The 20,991-nt window shown below is 37.6% G+C and overlaps 1 protein-coding gene across 1 annotated transcript in view; it reads left to right on the top strand.

Moving 5' to 3' along the window:
• GTF2F2 (general transcription factor IIF, polypeptide 2, 30kDa) overlaps positions 1 to 20,991 on the top strand; it is a 195,136-nt gene that overhangs the window by 170,065 nt on the left and 4,080 nt on the right. The window contains exon 7 of the mRNA XM_008571131.1: positions 2,268 to 2,411. Coding sequence (XP_008569353.1) covers positions 2,268 to 2,411 — 144 coding nt within the window. The remainder of the gene's footprint in view (positions 1 to 2,267; positions 2,412 to 20,991) is intronic.

Raw genomic sequence — 20,991 nt, 5'->3', positions numbered from 1 at the left:
CTGGCTGAGCGCGGTGCGGGCGCAACACCGAGGGTTGCGATCCCGTTACCGGTCAGTAAAAAAGACAAAAAGGAAAAAAAAAAAGAAAAAGAAAATTAGGGTGAGGGCCGGCCCAGTGGCACACTGGAGAGTGCGCTGCTTGGGAGCGCGGCGGCGCTCCCGCCGAGGGTTCAGATCCCATGTGGAGACCGGTTCCCGCTCACTGGCTGAGCGCGGTGCGGGCGCAACACCGAGGGTTGCGATCCCATTACCGGTCAGTAAAAAAGACAAAAAGGAAAAAAAAAAAAAGAAAAAGAAAATTAGGGTGATTAAGTTAGTTCTTTCACCCTTGTCTATATCCTAATTTTATTTCACTGAAAGACAGATACTCAGTGTTTTCAGTTACCTTTTTTTTCTTTTTAAAAGAAATTTTACAAAAGGAAAAAACCTTTTTGTCTAGGGCTGATTCTAAATAGATCGCAGCAAGAGAGCTGCTCTGCTACCGGGAAAGCCCCACCCAGAAGCAGATCATGTACGAACGGTTTAGTACTAGGTTCCCCACGAATGCATGTGTTGCATGACAGGTAAGGGGGCAGCCCCCTTTCTGGCTGTTCCCCATTTCCCAGGATAAGGCCTCTCCCCACCGGACTCTGGTCCTGGGACAGCAGGAGATCAGCTATTTGAGACCAACTGAGGCTCTGCTGTGCTGTGGCATTGTCAGTTACTTTTTGCCACTAATTTCAAAGTCTGTGATTATGTGTAAGATATATTTTTAGTTTTAACTTCAGTAGATCAATAGAAACTAAATTTTATGTTTTTTTATAACAAATCTCTATTGTTAAAATATAGAGGAAGCCTATCTACATGAGGCTAGGGTTTATGCAATAATTTAGTTGTAAGTTTTGAAATGGCATTTTATTATTTTTGAAGCTAGTCCTCAGAATATAGTTATTCCAGCTGATGTACAGGAGATTGTGCACTGGCAGCTTTCATCTAGATTACTGATGCTTTATTTACTAGATTGGCTGCTATAGTGTATATATATTTTCTCTAACAAGTTCCTGAGTTTATAAAAATGAAGTGTTTCTTTAAAAAAAAAAACAAACTGCGGGCCGGCCCGGTGGCACACTGGATAGTGCGCCGCTTGGGAAGCGCGGCGGCGCTCCCGTCCGAGGGTTCGGATCCCACATACAGACCGGTTCCCACTCACTGGCTGAGCGAGGCACGGGAGCAACACCGAGGCTTGCGACCCCGTTGCCGGACACGGAAAAAAGACAAAAGACAAAAAAAAAAAAGAAAAAAACAAAAAAAAAAAAAAAAAAAAAAAAAAAAAAAAAAAACAAACTGAAATAAGTGAATAGAAGTTGCATATTTTGATAAAAAGGTAATTTTTTACAAATGATCAGTCCAGGATGGTAACAGTAGGAGAGAACTTCCACATTCTCTTAGGGCCACTGCTTTTCACAGATGTGCATGGAGATACTCAAAACTATAGGATAAACATACCACATGGGCCTAGAGTGTCATTTTTATATGGATAAAAGGTTTTTTTTTTTTTTTTCTATTTTTGTGTTAAAAGTAAAAGTATCAAACAGGTGAATTTAGAAGCCACATGAAGTTTTAAGATAAAATGGGGATTTCAGAAAAATGGTTTGCTTGTGCCCGAGCACAGAGTATATATTTACCCCTCTCTGTTGTTAAACTTACTTCATTTTATAGAAGAATCAAGTTCAAGGAGGTTGCACAAGGTAAGGATGAGAAAAGGTTTCCTGTCACTGACCATGTCCTTTCCTTTTTACCAATGCTTCCCAAATTTTTCACTCCCTAGAGAACCTGTTCTGTGATCTGCCTTCTCCCAAGAATTCCATGTTTGAAAGATAGTACCTTCCAAACTGTGTCTGTTAAACTACTGTACTATGTTTTGGTTAGTTGAAAACAAAGGAATTGCAAGTTAGAGATTCTGATCAACTTGAGCTAACTAGTTAGCTACGTTGAATTGATATAACTTTGGCAAGTAAAGCCTTTTTGTAGGGAAATGGACACATTACGTAAAACTTTAGGAAGTAATGAAAATGGTTTACAGATCAGCATTGTTACTATCTTAGAGTCTTAGAGGTATGACAAGCCCTGGGAGCAACAAGGACCCTAGGTTCTGAGCCATTGTTGAGAGGCCTGCTGCTTCAGAACTTAAAATTTAATAGTAATTGGGTGACTAAAAAGAGAACGCCTGTGTTTCAAAGTGAGCATGTTGAATCGATGCCTTTATTTCTTTTGCTTTTTGCATATAGATTGAATATGAAAGGAAAAAGAAAGAAGATGGAAAGCGAGCTCGAGCTGATAAACAACACGTTTTAGACATGCTGTTTTCAGCCTTTGAGAAACATCAGTATTATAATCTTAAGGACTTGGTGGACATCACAAAACAACCTGTGGTATGTATATGTTCATTGATCCTATAAATATGTCCTGCTTTATTAGTATGTCATTAGATTTTAAATATATTTAATATCAACAATTCCATGTGAGGAAAAGGAATTATCCTTCTTTTGATTTATGGTTGACATTTAGCCTGAAGTCTTTGTTTATATCATTTCTAGTCTTTCTTTTGTTCCCTTCTCCCTCTGAAAAAGCTTAATTCCTTCCCTTTTTGTGAAAATGTGCCTTGTAGAAGAATCACGTTCTTTAACAAGTCATATTGGTCTGTCATGGTGAGAGGGTGTATTCTTCTCTGTCTTGTGGGCTATTCTCTGTGGATTTTTAAAAAAAATCAGAATCTGCCTAGCACTAGGTCCCTTTAAACTTGAGCTGAACTGCCTTTTCTTTTTTTTCCTTCCGTTTTTGAGACCGGCTGCACCACGCTCAGCCAGTGAGCGCTGTGAGCAAACCGGTCATCCCTATATAGGATCCGAACCTGCGGTGGAAGCACTGCTGCGCTCCCAGCGCCACACTCTCCTGAGTGCGCCACGGGCTCGGCCCTGAACTGCCTTTTGAAATTATGCTTGTTGAGATTGTGGTTGGGTTGGCCTCTTCTCCATTTTTAAGGAAAAATTTAATGAGTTGGTATTTTAGAAAGTTTATCTTTGTTCTATAAATAGTCATTTAAAAAATCTTTTCTCCAGACTTTCGTGACTATTTACTAATAATTTATATCACTAATCCATTTAAAGTGCTAATGACAATAAGGGATCCAAGTGCTTTCTCCAGTCTTTGAGTTACATTTTTTTCTTTTTTTTTTTTTCCTTTTTGTCTTTTTTACTGACCGGTAACGGGATCGCAACCCTCGGTGTTGCGCCCGCACCGCGCTCAACCAGTGAGCAGGAACCGGTCTCCACATGGGATCCAAACCCTCGGCGGGAGCGCCGCCATACTCCCAAGCGGCGCACTCTCCAGTGCGCCACCAGGCCTGCCCAAGTTACATTTTTTTCCATTCAACTTTATTATACCTAATGTAGTCAAAGTATCGATGGAATTATGAGAGTATTTACTTATAGGTTTAAAAAAAGTAAATGGAAACATTTTAACCTAGTTTCCTTTACTATTTTGTTCACTCTGCCAGTATACTCAAGAATATGTTTATTCTAGCTGCTTCATTTATTTGATTCAGAGTATGTACGTTTAAAAAACATTTAACATAACCAGATAACCTATTTATTAAAGGGCTTGGTATATTTTTTCTGATTTATACAAAGCTTTTAGGAAACTATGAAACGTTAAGTGTTGATTGTACAGTTTCTCACTTCTACAGAGATTTCTTTACTTGTTGTCCGTCAGCCTTTCCCTTTTTATTAAGAAATTAATTTAAATTCCAAAAGATCTAAGTGCTTTTTTTGTAAAGAAGAAAGTGCTCATGTTGCAGTATTATCAACTCATCTTAATGACTTTACTCCCTTTGGCATCAAAGCCTTAGAAACGGCATTCCAAGCTAGATAAAAAATTTGAAATAGAATAATTCATTAGCTAAGCCGTGTTTCTTCTGGTTTTAATGAAGTTTATCTTTGTACTTATATATATATAAATATATCAATATGAAAAGGCCATTCTAGAAAGTCTGAAAGTAGACAAGACATTCTCATGAAATAAAACACACACAAAATTAGATACTGGGAAAAATAAGTACTTATACAGAGGCATTCAGGTGATACTAGGGAAAGCAGTTTCTTTGCCTTAACATGGGATATAAAGTTTATTCATTTTGCATTATAGAAAAGTCTGTCTCATTTTTGATTCTTCAGGTAGTTTTTATTTGGTGCTACTCAGTGAATCTCTTATAATAGAGCTTCTTTGTTTTCTTTTCTTTTCTTTTTTTTTGGCGGGGGGGTGGGGTGGCTTGTTAGTGTGGAGATCCAAACCCTTGACCTTGGTGTTATAACACCAAGCTCTAAGCAACTGAGCTAACCGGCTATCCCTAATAGAGCTTCTTAATTCATGATCATTGTTGGACTTTAGGGGATCCATTAATTTCCTGACTATGTACAAAACAGTGTGGATTTTTCTGAGGAGCAGATCCATAGTTTGTATCAGATTCTCATAGAGGGATCCTGATCTAGAAACTAAATTGTTTTATAGCAGCTTTATTATTTAGAGACTAAATTGCCTCAGCAAGCATAAGATTCTTGAAGGCAGGGTTGTATGTTCTCTCTATCCATAAATATTCAGATACCCCATGGCATAAAACATAGTAGAAATTCAGTAAGTATTTAATGAATTGATTTGAAAAAAATAAAAATCTTTAGTCTCCAAGGACTACTTATTTTCTTCAGATGGATTTCAACAGTCCTCATGTAATTTATGGTGGGAGTTGGGGGCAAAGAGCCAATGTCAAGAAGTGTGGAATGCCTTTGCCATGTTGGAGGTTGGCCGAGCTAGAGTTAACCCCACTTAGAACAGAGGGCATAAAGTGGCCAGCATGGATTCCAGTCCTGCTGTTTACCTCAGTGGGATCTGGGAGAGTTACTTTCATTCCTAAAATTAAGGAAGTTGAATTAGATAATCATTGTGCTCTAAATCTGTGATTCCAGTTCTAAACCTGTGATTTTCTCCCTCTTCTATTTCATCTCCTTCTTTCCACCTCCTTCTTTTTTTTTTTTCCTTTTTGTCTTTTTTCGTGACCGGTAACGGGATTGCAACCCATGGTGTCTCGCCCGCACCGCGCTCAACCAGTGAGCGGACCGGTCTCTATATGGGATCCGAACCCTTGGCAGGAGCGCCGCCGCACTCTACCAAGTGTGCCACCAGGCCGGCCCTCTCCACCTCCTTCTTACATTTGAACTGATTGGAAAAGCTTATTGATCTAGAAAGAAAATTGCCAAAGCCTGGCTCCCCTCCATGTAGGTAACTATTCTATTTAAAAGGTTCCCAAGACATAAGCGAGTTTGTTCTAATGGTCAGTAGTACACTATTTCATTTTAGTCTGAGCAATACCCAAGAGAATTGAAGGAATCCATTCTAGCATGAAGACTGATGATCCAGGAGAGGGGGTTTCCTGATATAATGGAAAGAACTCTGGATTTGAAGTAACTGGGATCTCAGTTCAAGTTCCAGTACTGCCATTTTATTTATTTATTTATTTATTTACTTACTTACTTACTTGAAGTAACTGGGATCTCAGTTCAAGTTCCAGTACTGCCATTTTATTTATTTATTTATTTACTTACTTACTTACTTACTTATTTATTTATTAAGATGACTGGTAAGGGGATCTTAACCCTTGACTTAGTGTTATCAGCACCACGCTCTCCCAAGTGAGCCACAGGCTGGCCCTCCAGTACTGCCATTTAGCCAAATAGTCCTGGACAAGGTACTTAAATACATTTAATACATTATTTATATATTTAATGTTTAATTTACTTAACTTATGGCATACTTAATATAAAATTACCATTATGTTCAGGTTATAATATAAAATTAGATATAAAATTATATATGTAAATATATTTAAAACAATACCTAGTTTATGGGATCTTTGTGATAATTAAATAATGTTTGTGAAAGATGCTTTGTTGACTATTATTAGTATTATTATTAAACAAATTTTTGAGTCCTGAGTAAAAGAGAAAAGTAATCTTATTCGTGTCAATCAGTTCTTTAGTATATACATTTAATGGCATTCTCAGGAATAGCCTTTCATTTTTTGATTGCTTCCAATGCCACTTGTGATAAGTCTATAACCATGAAGTTGTCACTTTAACACATCTTCTTTGTTATTAGCAGTACTAATACCATCTGCTTTCTGACCTTTATAATGTCATTTTTAACATATTCTGAGTGAATCTGTGAAGTATTTTCTTGTTTTCCCAGTTTTTTCTCTTGTATATTAGTTCTTCCTAAACACCTTCATTTCCACAAGCAAAATTATTGGTTAGAGAAACTGTCCTTTGGGCCCTTCTTTTTCTCCTAATTGCTAGTACGTGACTTACCAAAGCAACCAGAAAGAATGAAACTTACCCATCAAGGGTAAATAAGCTAATTTGAAAAGACCAAGCTTTGATAACTCATATAAAGTCAGGAATATGGTATCTTTTTAAAGAGGTGTTTTTATACAGTTTCACTTCTGGCTTTGTCCTCTCTAAATTGAAAGATCAGAGGGAAGCCTATTATTTCTCCTCGGCACTCTTTGATTTTTAACCTTGAATGTGTTATGTCTGGTCTTTCTTCATATTTTATTGTAACTGTAAAATAGAAGCATATGTATAGCATTTCCTTTGAAAATACAAACCATTAAAAACTTTATCTAATTGCTCCCTTTGAGCACTCTGACCCCTAACACACTGTTCTCTAACATAGCACTCGTTTGTCAGTGTTCCTTTAACCATACATTTCTATTAAAAGTGTCATCGAAAATCAACTCTGAATCTCTTAATTTCCTTATGCTCTATCCACCCAATTTCAAGTCAGGATTCAATAAGTTTATCTTTTCTTGTTTGTTGTCTTTATTTTTAGGCAGGTTCTTGCCGTATGGTAGCCAAAATGGTCCCCTAAAGCACCTCACAACTAGCAACCCCGAAGAAAGAGAATATAGGTCCTGATATTCCAATCAAAGCCCCAGGGAAGATTTTAATTGACCTGGTAGGTGTTGTATATCCATTCTTGAACCAAGGGGGTAGAGTAGGAATACTCTGGGACCAACCAAGGCCCACAGCCTCTCCCAACTTCCTGCCACACTACCTGGTATCTGGCACAGTTAGCACCTAATCAGTGTTAATCATTTCTATTACCCTCTCAAATTTAATGTGTTCAGAACAGAACTCTTGATTTCTACACTGTACCAAAGCATCCCCCAGACTTCCCCTTTTAGTAAGTGACAGCACCATTCCCCAAGTTGCTGAAGTCAGACACCTGTATTTCTTTTTCTTCTTCATGATATACATTACAAATTATATATAGATCTCTGACTCAGGATCTTAAAGGTAAAAGGTATGTTAGAAATTATCTAGTTCACTTTTCTAATTTACAGGCCCAGAGAGGGGAGTTGGCTAGTGGCTTGAACACAGTTGTGTTGGCTTCAGTCTAGGAATATCTCTTACCATATTGCCTCTTCTACATTCAGACATGTGTGTAGATCTGTGGACAAGGAAGGAAAATACTTTTCTAACAATAGTAATGGCATTTTAATAGAGAGGAAAAAAACTAATTTCTCAGACAGGCTGCTTTCTAATTTCTATATTATTAAGAATCATCATCATTAATCTAAGCCAGGTGAGTGGAGAATGGAATTTAAGCTTTATTTTAGCTCATTCAGTTCCAAATTCAAAAGTAAAAAAGATTTTTAACGTTTTTTAATATTTTAAAGCTCATTCCCAAATGTACTACTTGATAAGTGCTGTTTTTACTATAATGCTTTGTGCTGACATATGCTTTCCCTTTTACACATAATTTCTTTTTACCTCTTTTTTTTTTTTTTTATCTGTATCATTTTCTTTTTGTTCACATATTCCTTTTTAGTTCTCTCTCTTTTTTTGGTCAGCTGGCTGGTATGGGGATCCAAACTCATGACCTTGGTGTTACCAGCACCATGTTCTCCCAAGTGTCATTTTTTCCCTCTTAAGTGGAAATTTTTTTTTGAATGATACTACTAAAACTAAAAAGACAGTCAATTTGCTAACAGAGCATATTAATTGACAGCCCTTTTTGAGACTTCTGTTTTGTTTTTTTTTTTTTGTCCTTTTTGAGAACGGCTGCACTGCGCTCAGCCAGTGGGCGCACTGGTCATCCCTATATAGGATCCGAACCCGCGGCAGGAGTGCTGCTGCGCTCCCAGCGCTGCACTCTCCCAAGTGCGCCATGGGCTCGGCCCGAGACTTCTGTTTTAACATATAATTATTTGCTAACTTATGAAGTGGAAACTTATGTAAAAGTTTTAGAATATAAAATGTCATACTGAAATAATTTATTAACTATGTTGAATATGTGGGGGTGAAATTTAAACACATTTATAAAATTTTGATACTTTCAGAAGATTCCAGTAACTGATAAACTCTATTACCAGGTTTATTATAGAACAGTACATTTTTCCTTTTAACTTTTTATATGGTTTATTTCCCCCCCCCCCCCCACTCCCCCTTTTAAATTTTTACCTCATTTCTGAATGAGGTAAACTTTGGGACAAATTTAGTAAGATAAACAATTGAGTCAAGATTTTACATAAGATATATACATGACAGCAATATCTGAGATAGGTACTCAGTAAATAAAATTAAGCATTTATTTATGTACAAAATTTACATAAAATATTCAATTAAGCAGTAGGCCACAGAATGTATATTTAACATGAAAAATGCCTTTACCAACCTCCTTCCCCATCCTTCCAGTCCCATTTGATTTTGAAGAGAGATAAAGTAAAACTTTAAGTTTATTAACTGCCTTCTGGTGGTTTCTTTATTTAGTCCCTGAACAAGCTAGAAAGACTTGTTTTTAGGTTTGCCATACCTAGGAAATAATTTCCCTCAGGGAAGAAATCAGTTTCTTTGCATTGGTCTCTGTTCAAGAAAACATTACTCTGTGGATTTGAACAAGTGTTCGAAGCCTCCCATTTCTATATCAGCGGGCGAATTCAGATACCAGAGGTAAAGCCTGCTGGCAGAGAACTTGGTAGTGCCAGCACTGACCTTCTTCAGTTCTGTCTTGCAGCATTATAGAGCCATTTCATTTTTCTAGAATATCCCAAGACACATATATTAGTCCATTTTCTATCACTTCTTTGGAATACCTGAAACTGGGTAATTTATAAAGAAATGAAAATTATTTCTTGCAGTTTTGGAAGCTGAGAAATCCATAGTCCCGGAGGCACATTTGATGAGGGCCTTCTTCTTGGTAGGAACTCTCTATAGGTCCCGAGACAAAGCAGGGTATTACAAAGTGAGAATGGCAAGCACTCTTTGATGTGCTCTCCTTTTAATGCCACCATCCATGCCCACGATAACACATTAAAACATCAACCAATTACTCCCTGAATGGATTAATTAATTCAAGAGGGCACAGTCCTCACAATTCAATCACTTCTCAAAGGCCCCCACCTTTCAACATTGCCATAGTCTGATCTCCTACCCTCTTAAGACTGTTAAAATGGGGATTGAGCTTCTTTGAGTTGGTGGGGGGGGGGGATTCAATCCACAGCAACAAATATTTTAACTATAGATTAATATGCAGAGCCAGATGCTGTTTACTGGATATGTTACTTTACCTAAATAATTTGATATTAAAAATAGTATCATCTTAATTTGTTTTTAAGAGCTAGTTTTATGGCCCCTTCCCCGCCATTTAAAACCTTCATTTTCAATACAAATTGTGTTTTTAAAGTGCACAGTTCACTGGATTTTAGTATATTCAGAGTTGTGCAACAATCACCACCGTCAATTTTAGAACATTTTCATCACTCCAGAAAGAAACCCCATACCCATTAGCAGTCACTCCCCTTTTGTACTCACCCACCTCCACCCTCTGCCCCTATTGCCCTAGGCAACCACTAATCTACTTTCTCTATAGATTTTCCTATTCTGGATATTTTATGTAAGTGGAATCATATAATATGTGATCTTACAACTGGCTTTTTTCACTTAGGCATAATGTTTTTATACTTCATCTGTGTTGTGGCATGTATCAGTACTTCATTCCTTTTTACTGCTAAATGTATACATACCATTGTGTGGATATACTGTTTTATTTATCCATTCATCCATTGGTGGACATTTGCACTATTATGAATAAGGCTGCTTTGAACATTCATAGACAGGTTTTCATGTGAACATAATATGTTTCCATTTCTCTTGGGCATGGAATTGCTAGATCACATGGTAACTCTTTTTAACCTTCTGGAGAAATTCTGCAAGATTGTCATCATTTTTTAATTCTTACACAAGGAAAACTTGTAATGCCAGCACTGTCCTTGTAGTGCTGTCATTGCCTTAGACAGGTTTTCATGTGAACATAATATGTTTCCATTTCTCTTGGGCATGGAATTGCTAGATTACATGGTAACTCTTTTTAACCTTCTGGAGAAATTCTGCAAGATTGTCATCATTTGTTAATTCTTACACAAGGAAAACTTGTAATGCCAGCACTGTCCTTGTAGTGCTGTCATTGCCTTCAAATATTTTAAGGGTGAATAATGCTTTTTAATTGAGAATGCTAGCTAATTTACTCAAAAATTTCTATTGGTAAAATATATACCTACAGTATCCTTACTTGCCATTTAATTTCCAATAATATTTTCAAGTAGACTAATAACGACTAAACTAACTGATATTTTCTTGTTTTTGTGCATTTAAACTACATACGTACATACATTTTGTACATTTAAAACTATACCTCACACCAAATGCACTAACAGATAGTTGCCATGGTTCTGAAAGCAAGAATTCGTATTTATTTATATATCAAAAGGAATTTTGTTGTTTTCATCTTTATTAAGTTTTAGATATTTCCGATTGTAGGTAACAATTTCAAAATTAACTATATCTATATCAGTTCTATATATGCCAAATTGGAAGCCATTATATTCCACCCTTAGAGCACCTTATAGTATTCCAAGGTTATGTTCAGCATACAAATAAACTAATACAGTTTAGAATCATGTCTTTAAATAAAGTTAAAATTAAAAGGTTTTACCCATGGGAAGTAAACGTTATCTGAAATATTCAAACGTGAAGCATTTGCCAGTGCTAGACAGATGTTTCTAAAGTGGGATAATTTACCAGCACATGAATATTAATGCAATAATAAATTGCTTTTTCAAAATTTGGTTTAAGTGACAGAGTAGGGCAGGGGCTACCTACAGTTTGTACCTTCACCATTTCATTACTTACTGGTCTGCTTCTCAGAGTTTTCAAAGGGATGAATGCAGTCATGGGACCCTGAGAGGAAGACGGGGCGTAGTTTAGTGGGAAAGAGGAAGTGAAACCAGAAGGAAAGGAGAAAAATGCAGACATGGTCTGTGTTCCAGAGAAGTCCCCAGCATCACCTTGCTTTTCCTATTCACAGTTTTCTGTATCTAAAGGAGTGGAAACATCTGTCACCTTTGTTCACAGTTTATTCCTAATGTGTAGTTTATTTTTTAATGGAAGAATTTTGTGCATTGGAGCCACTAACATTTTTATCATTAAGTTCTCTGTTCTGCTGATGTCTGTCTCTTGAAGGATTCACAGTTGTTCACACAAAAATCATGTGAAGATGAAGTGATACTTTGAAATTATCATAGAGCCAGTAATGCCCTTCTTACCGTAGGATTGCTTTATAAAAAGCATGTAGTGCATTTCTTCTTGGTTATTGCACTCATCGGTGCCATCTTTGGTATACTTTGCATATTGTATGTACCTTTGGTCTAACCTTTTTGGAAAGATTTTGTGACTAGAAACCTTGTAGAGTCATGTTATTAGCTTACTTAAAGCATTAGTTGGTGATCAGCTCCCTATCAAAGGTATATGTTTTTAATCAGCTTCTAGGAATTTAGATATAGTTGATGTATTATTATGCTTGGAATGCTTACCACCGAAATGCCTGATAAAATGAAATGCAAATAAATCTATTTGGTTGGCAGAGCAGTAGGGTAAAAGATGATATGAGAAATGGCAAGGGGGAGGGGGAGGGAAGGAAGGAGAAAAAGAGACAAAAATAGTAGGCTACTGTGCCTTGTGATTCTATATAGGTTTGTCTCAGTCGTGGGGGAAAATTAGGAAGTTGATCTGTGGGTTTCTGGCTTTTTGACCACCACAATTTTATTTTGACCCACAAATTCAACCCACATCCTAATCACTTGACCTCTTTGGTCAAGTGTGTGCTTTGCCATTTCCTTCCAAGGAAGCTGTGATGTTGTGTCCCCTTTTTCTCAGCATTCAGACTTGCTGTAAATTCTCTCCCACACATCCCTTTGATGAAGAATTGCTGGACCTGAGCCAGTTTATTCAGATCTTGTGCTGCAGCGCAGCACACAGTGTGTAATGAGAAATATCCCCAATTCTGTGTGATATAAAGGTAATCTGCTAAGTTCTAGAATCCTTTATTTTAAACTACAGTTTGTTAGACAGATATTAAATTGGAAAGTTGCTGAATGTTTACAAGTTTCTCTTGATCTCCACACAGAATTGCTGTTCATTTCATGTGATCAAGTATCCATCCTCAAAGAACCTAACATCTTGGCCCAGGCTGGGTTTGATGCTCCTTCTTAGTGCTCCCATAATCTGTACACATTTCTTTATTACTGTGCTTCTACATTATTTTATAATTGCCTGCTTATATGCTTTTGTCTCTTCCCCCCCAACCCCCACTACAGAACATTAAACCGTGAACTCTACTAATACCATTCTGCCTGGCACATTGTAGGTGCTAGAATAAGTGTTTGAGTGAATGTTTGAATAAAAAGGGGGAAAATGAGATTGCAAATTAATTTTCAACCCTGGTAGAACTTTTAAAATCTTCCCCTCTGTTGGCTGTCTCCAACAATATTTTAACACTATAATAAAGATTTTAGTTAAATTGTCATTCAAATTCAGGTAGTACACTTTAGTCAGTAAACTTTTGTTTTGCAAACCAGTTCAAGCCTGAGTTCTAAAAATGGAAGGATCTAGAGTTTGCATAGTCTGTTCCAGTTGACCTTCTTAGTAATTTCCCCTCACCATTCCCGCCCCAAACTTCTCAGCTGCCTTGTGGCTCTTAAGCAAACCCTGTGCTGTCCATATATGTACACCGAGTCTCTGCGGTGTGCAGGTAGGGTCTATAATGGAAGCATGTGATTTAAGAGGAGAGTGAGGCATATAAATAAAGGATTATAATGTAGTGTTATAAGGGCTATCATTGAAGTGTGTGCAGTATGAAATGTAAATCTAAAGGGTAAGGCTATTAGGGAAAGTTGCTCTGAGAAAGTGACATTTGAGCCTATTCTTAAAAGATGAAGGGTTCAGATTTGAGGGAAGGGGATAAGCATTACAGGGAAAGGAAACTATATATGGAAAAAACCCAGAAGCATGCATATAAAGAAATGGCAGATGTGAGGGGGAGGGGGGTATCAGGAGATGAGGACAAAGGGAAAAGGCAGACTTGTTTGGAATTAACCTGTAGGCCAAGGGGAAGTTATTAAAACATTATAGACAGAGGAATGACGTGATCTCACTGTTCTCTATCCATCTCTTCTTCCCGTTAGGGCTTTTCTGACCTTATTTTAACCTATTATCACTACTACGTTCTCTGCCTTCTCCCTTGCCAAGCTAATTCATTTGATTAGAGTAAAAGGGTCTGGAGGAGGGAGAGAGGTTTCGGTAATGGGCCACAATAATCAACCACATTGTATATCGACAAAATAAAATAAAATATTTTTTAAAAAAAACTTCTTTTCTATTAGGCTACCCAAATACTCCTGGTGATTGCTTTTTTCACTTTTGACTCACAGCACTGCATCCACAATTGTATGGTTGTTTGTACAACAGGGTCTTAATCTCACAACAAACTATTTTTTGGTTTTACAGAGGTGTCATTCTTGGCATCTAAATTGGGAATCATTTTTGCCTAACCCATCGTTTTCCATTTATGAATCTCATTCAATTAGAAAGTAGTTTATGAACAGTGTCTCATTTTTTAAAAAATGCAATTTGAAGTAGCGGACAGGAGATGTGCATATTACCTGGAAGTTTTAAACCTTTATGCTTACTCATTTACAGGGGTCCTCTAGTGAAGCCAACTGTAGAAGGTGTGGAAGGTGGGCAGGTCCCCTGGAGGAACCCAGGGCTCATTTGGTTCATTGCTGCCACCTGCTGGGGCCTGGCTGCTGAAGGCTGGGAAGGCTGCCCAAGGAAGAGAGCTGAGCCATCCAGGGCCATAGAGGAACCCCTTGTGTAGGTCCAGTGCTGATGAGCTATTATGTATCTAGGTGACAGCCTATCCCTAACTGACAGGGCTTTGTGAACTGTACAGAATTATACCAGCCAGTATAAGGTGGCATTAGATTATGTTAATAACAGGTAATCTCCATCACTGGTGAGGCTCAGAGAACTAAGCAACACACCAGGGACTCAAAGGCACTAGAGTACCAGAGCTGGAAGAATCCTTAAGGCGGATATGGTAAAACTTGAGTGTAGTTAAATGAGTCACCTATGGACTTACTAAAATGCAGATTCCTGGGCCTAATCCCAGAGATTTTGATTCGCTAGGCCCAAGATAGGGCTTTTAAAATAAGCTTCCCATGAGGTTCTGATGCAGGTAATCTAGCACTGCACTTGAGAAGGGCCCTGCCTTAAATATTATCTAGACAGAGCTTCTCAACCACTTTTCTAATTAGTACCTCATTTCAATTAATTTAAAAAAAATTACAGCTTCCATCAATGGGATGAGTCATCATAATACTGTAACTGGTTCTTTGAAGCATACACATAAAAATTATTGTTGGATTGGTTTGTTGTGCAGGAAAAAAAGTCATTTTTAAGTAATTAACTTTTCTTTCTTCCCCAAGAAGGAAGTGCTGTGATTTATCCTGGTCGGCTTATAGTGGGATGCTTTTTGGACTTGGGCATTGGCAAGCAAAGATGGGGTTTAGTATCATACTTAATAGTAAATATTGTATGAGGGTACTACAAAAAGTTCATGTAAAGATTCATATTCTCTTTTAATTCTATTTTTCCATGAACTTTTTTGAAGTATCCTCATATATAGCCATCTGTGTTAGTCTGTTTCTGTTGCTTATAACACAGTGCCTGAAACTGGGTAATTTATGAAGAAATGAAATTTTTTCCTAACAGTTTGGAAGCTGTGAAGTCCAAAGTCTAGGGAACATATCTGGCGAGGGCCTTCTTTCTGATGGTGGCTATCCAGAGTGTCACATGGTGAAAATGGGCTGAGCAAGAGAGAGCTAACCTCCTCACTTGCTCTCCCTCTAAAGCCATCAGAACCACGCCCCTTAGCACCCGTTCAACTACCAACCCATTACTCCATGAATAGACCAATCCATTCACTAGGGCATGGTCCTTAGATCCAATCACCTTTCAGAGGCCCCACCTTTCAAATATCATAATTGGATTTCCTGCCGTCTTAACAGTACTCTTACAGTGGAGATTAAACTTCCAATACATGAACTTTGGGGGGGGCACATTTAACACATAGCACCATCATTTCCATGAATATAGTAATCGTTTGATAAATGACTATGGAATTTGCAGAGACCTGAAATACCATAATATGGACTCCTCTTTGGAGGAGTCAAGCACAAGAAAGCTACAGTTCCCATGGTTTTTAGCATGTCTCATCTCTTCTTATTCCTCCCGTCTTGGCAAGTTTGGCCCAGGTACAAATAATATTAAACACAAATAATAGCTTTCCTTATTACACAGGAAATATAAGTGGCCTGACAGCAAGTTTGAGAACCCATCTTAGAACTGAGAATCCTGGATACCTGTCATATGCTTGCTTCATTGAATATTGTCTTTCCAAAGATATTTGTCATTTTTGATATATGCTGGTTCTATTCTAACTATGAACTGAGTCCTTGAGGCCACTGAAGGGCCATTAGGGGCAGATTACATTTGGCATACTGTGTCATGTTAATAACATTAAACACCAGTGATTTTCTAATGTATTTTCTTCTGTTTTTCCTTTCCATCTTTTAATGCTGCTGCCATTCTTTTTTTTTCCTTCCCCCTTTCTTAGTAATGGATTTTATTTTTATAGCAGTTTTAAGTTTACAGAGAAATTGAGCAGAAAGTACATATAGTTTCTATTCCCCTGCGCCCCCTTCATGCAGACTTTCTCCTGTCATTACCGTGTTGCAGTATTGTGGCACATTTGTTACAATTATGAACAGTATGGATATTTGTTACAATTATGAACAGTATTGATATGTTATTATTAACTCAGTTTTACATTAGAGTTCCTCCCTCTTTGTGTCGTACAGTCCTATGGGGTTTGCCAAATATGTAATGTCATGTATTCATCATTACAGTATCATATAGATTAGATTCACTGTCCTAAAAATCCTCCGTGCTCCACCTATTCCTCCATCCCACCTCCTCTTAAACCCTGGCAACCACTGATTTTTGTTTCCATTTCTTTTGGTGGGAACATTCAAAATCCTCTCTTCTAGCTAATTGAAAGTATGCAATAAATTGTTAATTATAGTTACTCTACAGTGCTAGAGAATACTAGATATTATTTCTCCTACCTAGCTGTACTTTTGTATCTGTTAACCAGCCTCTCACTATTCCCCTGCCTACTACACTTTCCAGCCTCTGGTAACCCTCTGTTCTACTCTCTACTTCTATGTGATCAATTTTCTTAGCTTCTCTGACTTCAAAATATACTACATATGGGTGAGAACATGTGGTATTTCTCTTTCTGTTCCTGGCTTACTGTAGTGGGTTAGAAACCTTGATTCTCCTTTGATCTTAGAATAGGATTTTTAGGTAATGCATGAATGAGCCAAAAGGCTCTTGAGTAGGGGACAACAGTCCACAGATAAGTTCGGCAAAAGCCATCTAATCAATTCTAATCACTGTTTAGGGGTGGGATTGTGTACTTTGACTGTTTTAGGTCTCTGGTTTGATTCCGGCTTGAATGATTATTGACTATTTAACCTAGTGATTGTTCTTTAGATATGTTTAAAAAACTGCTTGAATGCTGTTTAAATATGCTAAAGAAATCGCTGTAGGAAGTATGTAGAAAAGAAAATATTTACTAAGGACAAGCTGTTTGTTGGTGGATCAAATTAACTTCTTGCAAATTACATTATGGAATATTACCTTACTTGTTTTACATGTTACCAGCCTATATTGTTAAACTATAACCCCAGCTATGTTCTCTTCCTGTAAATTCCTGGTCTGGAGAATAAATGTGGGAAGAGAACCCCAATTTGTGGTTAATTTCCCAAATGGAAGTAATGCCTTTTTCTTGAGGGTTCCGGGAGATTAACCCCTTTTCAGGGCTTCTCACTGCTCAGAAGAGATGGGCTTTGAGTAATCTTTTGTGGCTCCGTCACCTAGGGGATGAGGGGTGACAAGTCTGTGGGAGGCAAAGCAACAGCTTACTTAATATAATGTCCACCAAGCTCATGCATGTTCCTGCAAATGACAGGATTTTGTTCTTTTTTATGGGTGAATAGTATTTCATTGTGTAAATATACCATATTTTCTTTATCCATTCATCTGTTGATGGACACTTGGGTTGATTCCATATCTTGGCTATTTTGAGTAGTGCTGCAATAAACATGGGAGTTCAAATATCTCTGTTATACTGACTTCCTTTTCTTTGGAAATGTTTAGTAGTGGGATTGCTGGATCATATGGTAGTTCTGTTTTTAGTTTTTTGAGAAACCTCCATACTGTTTTCCATAGTGGCTGTACTAATTTACATTTCCACATCAGTGTGTAAGAATTTCCCTTTCTCCGCATCCTCATGAGCATTTGTTACTTTGTCTTTTTGAAAATTGCCATTCTAACTGGGCTGAGATGGTAGCTTGTTATGATTTTGATTTGTGTTTCCCTGATGATTGATGATGTTGAGCATTTATTCATATACCTGTTGGCCATTTGTTTGTCTTTTGAGAAATGTCTATTTACCTAATTTGCCCATTTTTTTTTTCCCTTTTGTCTTTTTTCGTGTCCGGCAACGGATCGCAACCCTCAGTGTCGCGCCCGTACCGGACCGGGACCGGCAACAGGATTGCAACCCTCGGTGTTGCGCCCGCACCTTGCTCAGCCAGTGAGCGGGAACCGGTCTGTATGTGGGATCCGAACCCTCGGCAGGAGCGCCGCCATGCTCCCAAGCGGCGCACTATAGCAGTGCGCCACCGGGCCGGCCCATTTGCCCATTTGCCCATTTTTTGATGGGATTATTTAGCTGCTTTTTGCTCTTGAGTTGTTTGAATTCCTTGTTTATTCTGGATATTAATCCCTTATTGGATGCATAGTTTGCAAGTATTTTCTCCCGTTTTTCAGGTTGTCTCTTCACTCTGTTGATTTCCTTTGCTGTGCAAAAGCTTTTTAATTTAATATAATCCCATTTGTCTATTTTTGTTGCCTGTGCTTTTGAGGTCCTCTTCATAAAGTCTTTGCCCAGTTTTCAGTGTCCTGAAGTGTTTGCCCTGTGTTTTTCTTCTTCTGATTACATGGGCTTCAACTTAGGTTGAAGTCTTTAATCCGCTTTGAGTTGATTTTCATATAGGGTGAGTGATAAGGTTCTAGTTGCATTCTTCTGTATATGGATGTTCAATTTTCCCAGCACCATTTATGGAAGAGACTGTCCTTTTCCAAATGAATATTCATGTCTCCTTTGTCAAAAATCATTTGGCTGTAAACGCATAGCTTTATTTCTGGGTTTTCTATTCTCTTCCATTGGTCTGTGTGTCTGTTTTTATGCCAGTACCATGCTATAGTTACATAGCTTTGTAGTTTATTTTGGAGTCAAGTGGTGTGATGCCTTTCACTGTGTTCTTTTTCCTCAGGATTGCTTTGGCTATTCAGGGGTTTTTCTTGGATCTGTACAAATTTTAGAATTTTTTTTTTCCTATTTCTGTAAAGAATGTTATTGGTATTTTGATAGGGATTGCATTGAATCTGTAGATCGCTTGTGGTAGTGTGGTCATTTTCACAATATTAATTCTTTCAATCCATGAACATGGTGTTATCTTTCTATTTCCTTATGACTTCTTCAACTTCTTTTATCAGTGTTTTATAGTTTTCCTTGTAGAGATCTTTCACCTCCTTGGTGAAATTAATTCCTAGATATATATTTTTTTTATAGTTATTGTAAATGAGATTGCTTTCTTGATTTCTTTTTTATCTTGTTCATTATTGGTGTATAGAAATGCTATTTTCTGATCCGGCACTGGCCAGACATGAAAAAAAGAAATGCTACTGATTTTTGTATGTTGATTTTGTATTCTGCAACTTTACTGCATTTGTTTATCAGTTCTAAGAGTTTTTCGGTGGAGCTCTTAAGTTTTCTGTGTATAAAATTATGTCATCTGGGGATGGCCCGTGGCTCACTGGGAGAGTGTGGTGCTGACAACACCAAGTCAAGGGTTAGGATCCCCTTACCGGTCATCTTTAAAAAAAAAATGTCACCTGCAAAAAGGGACAATTTGACTTCCTTACTTCCAATTTGGATGTGCTTTATTTCTTTCTCTTGCCCAATTGCCCTGGCTAGGACTTTTAGTACTGTGTTGAATAAGAGTGTAGGCTGGCCACTTAGCTCAGTTGGTTAGAGCTCAGTGTTTTGTTTTGTTTTTTAAAAAGATGACCAGTAAGGGGATTTTAACCCTTGACTTGGTGTTGTCAGCACCACGCTCTACCAAGTGAGCTAACTGGCCATCTCTTTATAGGGATCCAAACCCATGGTCTTGGTGTTATCAGCACCATACTCTCCTAGGTGAGCCATGGGCCGGCCCCAGAGCTCAGTGTTATAATACCAGGGTCAACAGTTTGGATCCCTATACGAGACAGCCATCCAAGGAAACGAATAAAAAAAAAAAGAATAACAGAGAGAGTGGGCATCCTTGTTTCAGTTAATATAGGAAAAGCTTTCAGCTCTTCCCTATTCAGTATGGTATTAGCTGTGGATTTGTCATGTATTGCCTTTATTGTGTTGAGGTACCTTTCTTCTTTACCTAATTTGGTAAGGGTTTTTGTTTATTTTTTAAAAAAATTTTGTTAAGAGTTTTTATCTTGATGTTTAATTTTTATTAAATGCTTTTTAGTGTCAACTGAGATGACCATATATGGCTTTTGTCCGTTATTCTTTTGATGTGTGATGTATCATGTTTATTGCCTATGTACTTGTATGTTGAACCAACCTTGCATCCCTGGAATAAATCCAACTTGATTATGGTGAATGGTCTTTTCAATATGCTGCTAGATTTGGTTCACTAGTATTTTGTTGAAGATGTTTGCATCTATGTTCATGAGGCGTATTGGCCTATAGTTTGTTTGTTGTATCCTTGTCTGATTTTGGTATCAAGGTAATGTTGCCTCATAGAATGAGTTTGGAAGAATTCCCTCATCTTCAGCTTTTTGGAAGAGTTTGAGAAGAACTGATGTTAATTTTCTTTAAATGTTTGCTAGAATTCAGCAGTGAAGCCATCTGGTCTGGGCCTTTCTTTAATGTGAGACTTTTTATTACTAATTCAATCTTGTTACATGTAACTGGTCTCTTCATGTTTTCTATTTCTTCTTAGTTCAAGCCTGGATTGTATGTATCCAGGAGTTTATTCATTTCCTCTAGGTTTTCCAGTTTGTTGATGTCTAGTTCATGATAATCTCTAATACTCTCAATTTCTTCTATTTCTACTCTAATCTTTATTATTGTTTTACTTCTACTAATTTTGGGCTTAGTTTGTTATTGCTTTTCTAGTTTCTTGAGATATATTGTTAGGTTGTGTAACTTGAAATCTTTTTACTTTTTTAATGTAGGTGTTTATTGCTATAAACTCCCATCTTAGTACTGCTTCAGCTGTGTCCCACAGATTTTGGCATATTGTGTTTGTATTTTCATTTGTATCAAAAAAATTTTTAATTCCCCCCCCCCCCCCCCCCCCCCCCCCCCGAT

This window comes from Galeopterus variegatus, unplaced genomic scaffold, assembly GCF_000696425.1.
Source record: "Galeopterus variegatus unplaced genomic scaffold, G_variegatus-3.0.2 Scaffold662, whole genome shotgun sequence".
In the NCBI taxonomy this organism is placed as follows: Eukaryota; Metazoa; Chordata; class Mammalia; order Dermoptera; family Cynocephalidae; genus Galeopterus; species Galeopterus variegatus.
The sequence above is the reverse complement of the archived record's forward strand: the minus strand, read 5'-3'. Positions and strand labels throughout refer to the sequence as shown.